This window comes from Oryx dammah, unplaced genomic scaffold (genome assembly GCF_014754425.2).
Source record: "Oryx dammah isolate SB20612 unplaced genomic scaffold, SCBI_Odam_1.1 HiC_scaffold_10, whole genome shotgun sequence".
Taxonomy (NCBI): domain Eukaryota; kingdom Metazoa; phylum Chordata; class Mammalia; order Artiodactyla; family Bovidae; genus Oryx; species Oryx dammah.
In genome coordinates, this window is record NW_024070194.1 from 46,407,054 (window position 1) to 46,413,205 (window position 6,152).

At 38.0% G+C, this 6,152-nt stretch overlaps 1 protein-coding gene across 1 annotated transcript in view; it reads left to right on the plus strand.

Moving 5' to 3' along the window:
• The window catches only part of RAB18 (RAB18, member RAS oncogene family), a 29,967-nt gene extending 25,265 nt beyond the window's left edge, over window positions 1-4,702 (plus strand). Inside the window, exon 7 of the mRNA XM_040248014.1 lies at window positions 2,108-4,702. Coding sequence (XP_040103948.1) covers window positions 2,108-2,283 — 176 coding nt within the window. The 3' untranslated portion in view covers window positions 2,284-4,702. The remainder of the gene's footprint in view (window positions 1-2,107) is intronic.
• The last annotated feature ends 1,450 nt before the right edge of the window (window positions 4,703-6,152 follow it).

The window sequence follows — 6,152 nt, forward strand, 5'->3', positions numbered from 1 at the left end:
AACTCTCTGCCCTCAGGGAGCTTACTTACATTCCAATGTGGGAAGCAGACTCAAATTCATAACTAGTGCTCTGCATGAAATAAAATGTAAGGGGAGAGAGAATGATGAGGGTGGGAGGAAATAAGGAAAAGTTCTTTGAGAGAGCACCATTTGAGCAAGAATTCATCTAGGTAGAGAGCATCTTATTCCTGAGGCAGGAACCAGTGTAGTGTGTCCAAGAAACAGGAGAAAGCTTGTGGACTGGAACAGAGTGTGTTGAAGGAAAGGTTGGTGATGATGGAAGTTAGTGTTGGACTTCCTGGGATATGGTAAAGAAATGAATTGTCTTTCAACTGTGGTAGAAAGCATGGGAGTGGTGCTGTGGTTTGATATTCTTTTAAGATTCATTTGACCATAAGAAGCAGAAGCAAAAGGCTAAATACTTACAGTGACCTCTGTGGGTAGTACTGGGGCCTCTGACTGCAGTGGGCAGTAGTAGTGGTGCAAAGTTGGTAGATCCAGGAGACACTTTGAGGGTAAAGCTGTCAGCTGGGTAGGTTGGGTGTGCAGGGTAAGGAAAGAGCAATCAAAGATGGGTTCAAGTCTGTGGCCTGAGCAGCTAGGTAAATGGTGGTGCCGTCAGTAAGATGTGGAAGGTCGAGACGAGAACAGGTTTATGCAGAGGAGCAGGGACCCAAGATTTCTGCTTAGTCATAAGAATGAACTGTCTTTGAGACAGTGAGTGGACATCATGGTCATTGGCATTTAGGTGGCATTGACAGTCATGAGATTGGAGCAGTCACTATAAGAAAAGCTGGATAGAAAAGGGCTGAAGATTGAACCCTGGGGTACTCTGACAGTTAGAAGTCAGCAGAAAGAGGAGGTGCCAGGGAGTAAGGTTGTGAATGGTGTGCCAGTGAGAGAGGAGCACCAGGAGTGTTCAGCTGTCTTGGAAGTCAAGTGGACAAAGTATATAACGGAGGAAGGTGGGGGAGGTGACCAGCTGTATCAAATGCCACAAGATGTCAGATAAGAAAAGGACATTGGATTTGACAAGCTAGTGGGTGATGGTCACCTTTAAAAGAACAGTTCCCATGGAATGGTGGAATCAAAGCCTAATTAGATTAGTTTGAAGAAAAATTGGAGATAAAATGATAACAACTTACATAGATAACTCTTTATCACCATTTTGTTTCGGAAGAGAGTGGGGAAAGTAGGTGGCTACTAGAGGATAAGTGGGCTGGAGGGCAGATTGGTTAGTCAGGGGGTGAGTGATTAATAAGATGGACAGTAATTTTGGTGGGCTTTCATGCTGGTTGGTGTTTAATCCAGTAGAGCGGGTACACGGTCCTTCAGTGAATGAGGAGGGTTGGGATCCCGGAAAGTAGACAGAAGGATGGCCCCAGCCAGCAGCCAGGAGGGTTCACCCATCGCAACAGGAGTGAAGGTAAAGCCTAAAGACAATGTGGGTGGGTTGGTCAGTCTATTAGTGGGGTGATCAGTAGTTCTTGTCTGATTGTTTCTGCTTTTCCCAGGGTAGAGCTGGATCATCAGCTGAGGTAGAGGAGCTTTAAGATGAAGACATAAAATAGTCATCAGACTAGGAAAAAGTCAGTGGGGAAACACAAGATGAGAGAGCAGTCCTGCGAATCCACATGGGTCTCCTGAGCATAAATTGAAAATGGAACTAGTGTTCACAGTTTGTACATCACTTATGCAACCACCTATGGCTGTTCGTTGCAGGCACAGAACAACCAGATTTATTGTTTAACTTGGAGCTTAAATTTCCTTATTCTAAAATGGGAATGATATCTGCTTCAGAGGCTAATTTAAGAACTAACCAAAAAATTAAGAACTTGGGCACACTTATGTATATTTGAGTAGGGCGTTAAAATGTACAATTCTACCACGAAATGTTGAGCTTATATACCACTAGTCTTATGGATAGAATTTAAATAGCTCAACTTTGAGAGTTGCAGGAGATTCACTAATATTAAACCTGTGGGGAGAAATCATGTATATATAAATATATTGTCCGCTGATATTTCTGCTATAATAGTTTTCCAGAAAAACATAGAAATATGACTAGAAGAGACTATACTTCTTGACGTTTTTCCTTGAATTTCAGAGGCAAGTGCAAAAACCTGTGATGGTGTACAGTGTGCTTTTGAGGAACTTGTTGAAAAGATCATTCAGACCCCTGGACTGTGGGAAAGTGAGAACCAGAATAAAGGAGTCAAGCTGACACACAGGGAAGAAGGCCAAGGAGGCGGAGCATGTGGTGGTTACTGTTCTGTGTTATAAACTCTGGGAAATGCCATCTCTTGCGTATTTGATCAGATAATGTCATCTTTCTGTATATAAACTCTCTAACTGCTATTTTAGGGACCTTGCAGTTTGCACATATTTGTTTTGTATCATGGCAGTAAATATTTGTGAGAAAGCCCACTCATTGACTTTTCCAGGTAAAACGTAAGCATGCACAGTTTGCAATCTGCAGTTTTTTATGTAACATAAAATAGGTGTACCTTTATAAGTACATTTGATTTTATGATTTACATTCATCATGTGATTTTTTTAAAAATCCACCTCTCAAGTATATGTCGATAGAAGGTCTAGTTTTGGTCTCCTTTTCGCTTAAATATTTATCAATTACTGAATTAATTGGTATCATAGAACTCCCAGGACCACTGGGAGATACACAGATGTCATCAAAACTGGCAGATTTCCCTTCAGGAATAACAAAGAGCATGATTCCACAGCTTTCCTAGGAGGTTCACTGACGGATTCTCTTCAGTACTAAGCAAAATCCTCTTTGCAGGATATGGTCGAGGCCAATTTATAATTAAACCCCCGTTTCTTCTGATGATACTTCTGAATTAGCATTAATATGTTGAAGAAGTTTGGTCTTCCTTGACTTGAGGAGTAGCTCATTGCTTAGCTGGAGTTTTAATTCTGTGATGTGTACATGGCTTCATGAGCCTCTGTGCAGCATTTTGGGTTGTGTGGTATTTGACAGAATGGCAATAAGATTCCCCCATTTTGGTTTCAGAAGGACGGGAGTAGTATGTGTAAGTCATGTAGCACTTATCACCTTTAAAACCAACACCTTTTCCCATAAATGTTGGTGGTGTTTGTTCCGGTACTTCAATTATAGCTTGTGTAATGTTAATGAATATCTGTATCTTATGACTTCCATAAATGACTAGTTGATATTCAAAAACATATTTCCGTGTTTTGAGGGTTGGGGAAAAAAACACTAAACTATAATTTGAAAAAGGCATATTGCTTCCAGATTTCGATGTGTATGGAAAAATACTGTTGCAGTGAAAATCTTGGTACAAACTTGTACAGACTAATAAATCTTTTACACAGTATTCAGTTTTGTAACCTCCTCCTATTGTACATTGTATATTTTTTTCACTCATGTATTATTTAATATACATTGATCTCTGCTATTTTAAGCTTGCAGATAAGTAATTTGCCCTTTCAGGCAGGCCACTTTAATACAACTCAGTAAGATTAATAAGAAATACTAATTTCTGGCCGATTGTTCTCTATATACAGTTGCAAACGATAAACATTTTTGTGGGTCACCTTTACAATGCCTGTGATACTAGACTGAAATGTATATCTTCACATAAGAAAACCTTAACATTCTACGTGGTTCACACTTCTTAGACTGTATTACATGGGATTAAAGGTTTTATGCGTTACATATGTTTTTACAAAAAATGAAACATATACTACTACTTTAACATTAGAGAAAGATAGCTAACACATGTACTTATGATTTGTTGTTACATTAAAACTGTAGATTTGTATATGTGGTTTCTGTATTGACATTTCTGTTTATTGCTATTTGCTCCTTGAGCCATAGAATATTCTTCCTATGCATTGGATTGTCTTTATTTGGTCAGAATTTGGATACATATGAGTCACTTAACTTTTAACAACTAATTTTGTTTGATTTATATTGTAACCTTTTATAGTTTTTTAATAAATCTAGCCTGCTTTCCCTAGATGCATTTGTGCAGGAAGTATTATACATTTCCTTGTTACTCTCATCAGCTGAGGAAGTCCTGAATGTTATACTACTTCCTATATTCTGTAGGAATATAGAATATATATATATATATAAAACTCTTGTTGCAAGAGTTATTCTTGCCACAAGCTTCTTGTTTCATAGTATAGGTTTTCTAAATGAAGTAGTTGTAATAGCTAAAAATTGTCACTTAAATAACAGGATTTTGTCAGTTCTTCGTTTCTCAGTCGTTTGAGGTTGAGTGCCTTTTGCAGATGGAGCAAATTAGAACGATTAGAAGTTAGGCTAGCCATTCCAGTGTTCTTGGGCTTCCCTTGTGGTTCAGCTGGTAAAGAATCCGCCTGCAATATGGGAGACCGGGGTTCAATCCCTGGGTTGGGAAGATCCCCTGGAGAAGGGAAAAATTACCCACTCCAGTATTCTGGCCTGGAAAATTCCATGGACTGTATATAGACCATGGAGTTGCAAAAAGTCAAACACGACTGAGCAGCTTTCACTTCACTTCATTCTCAATTCTGGGAATACTCATATAGAGCTAAACAAACAAATTCGGTTTATATTAAGAGGGATAGTTAACATTTATTGAAGCTTCCTTGATGTCGAGCCCTGTTCTAAGTGCTGGTTTATCTTATTAAACCTCACAGCAACCTTGAGAGATTGGTTGGTACTGCCCATTTTAAAGATGAAAATAATAAAATACAAATATTTTAAGGAACTTCCCAAAGATCACAAAGCTAATCAGTGAGAATTGGATTCCAGTCAAGGCATCTTCACTCCTGAGTCCATGCTCTTAACTACTGCTCCCTTTGCTGTGGCTAGTCACTAGCTTTCTGTTTTAAAATAGCAGGTTTATCATTCTTTTGTTATGTGTAATAGGTATATTTCAGATTTTTCAGTTATAGAGTAAATCCCATTGATAAACCAACTGTGTAAGTCATTTTACCTAAAAGGTAAGGTAGTAGGGTAGGTGGTCTCCTAGTTCTTTTACCTCCTCATGGTGGAATGAAAATCTTTGACCTAGAAAAGTCAGCACTTATGGCACCTTAATTTCCTGTTTATAATTGGACATGAGAAAAGTTATTAAATCTGGGGACAGCCTTTTGCTCAAAATTAAAATCTAGGGGATGTTTTCATTTCAGGTACTCAGCTGCCATGTACAAATTCACACTTGACTTTCTAATTGAACACAGTGAAATTGGTCTTGATTTTGATTCATTGTGATTCATGTACTCAAATACACATAATTACATGATTCTGTTCCAAGTGTGGAATAGCACAGACCTACCTCATATCTATAAGATATTTAAATACAATTTAGTGTGTCTTTTTTTCTGATTTTCAAATGAAGTGGGATAATCCTCTTGATCGTATAGGTTGTTAGATCTTTACAGTATTCAATCCTTATGATTCTATATTTTGAGGTTCATTTCACCAGTCATACTTAGGAGATTTTTGTGTCCTTCATTTATTTTCCCTAGTTAGAGATAGGAATAAGATAATTTGATCAGTTTTAGATAATTTTATACTAGTTCTGACCCCAGCTATGCTGAGGGTAATCAACTATAGATTTCATCTTGGATTTTGTCTAGAAATGTTGAAGAAGAGAACGGAAAGAATTAAGCCAAGTCAAGATCTGGAGATAAGGTATATAGATTTACCCAGAAATCTCTGGGTATTTTTTGTTGTTGTTTGTTTGTTTTTAATAGGAACATCTGTCAGGTTGGAGGAAAGGAAACATCACTCAAGTTCTGTTACATTATGGCCTTTAAGTTTTACTATTTGTTGTTAGCCTTTTGTTTCATATTTATGAATCAGTAATGTTTCTAGGGGTGGTATAAGCTTGTTTCATTGCCTCTGACGGTTACAGCTGTTTTGTCACAGACGTTTCCAGTAGTGGTTGAGCTTTTAGTTTTCATGGGACCTGCTTCCTCACCATCTCTCTCACACACAAGCAGTGTCTTTTTCCTTCATTAACCTGATAAATAACAATTTTGTTGTAATTTTGTTGTATTTCTTTGATTACTCGTGTGGTTGAGCACTTCTAGTATTTCATCGGATATTTGTATTATTTTCTTTTATTCCTTTTTCATGTTATGTTGCGGTCGCCCATCCACCATCCACCTCCTTC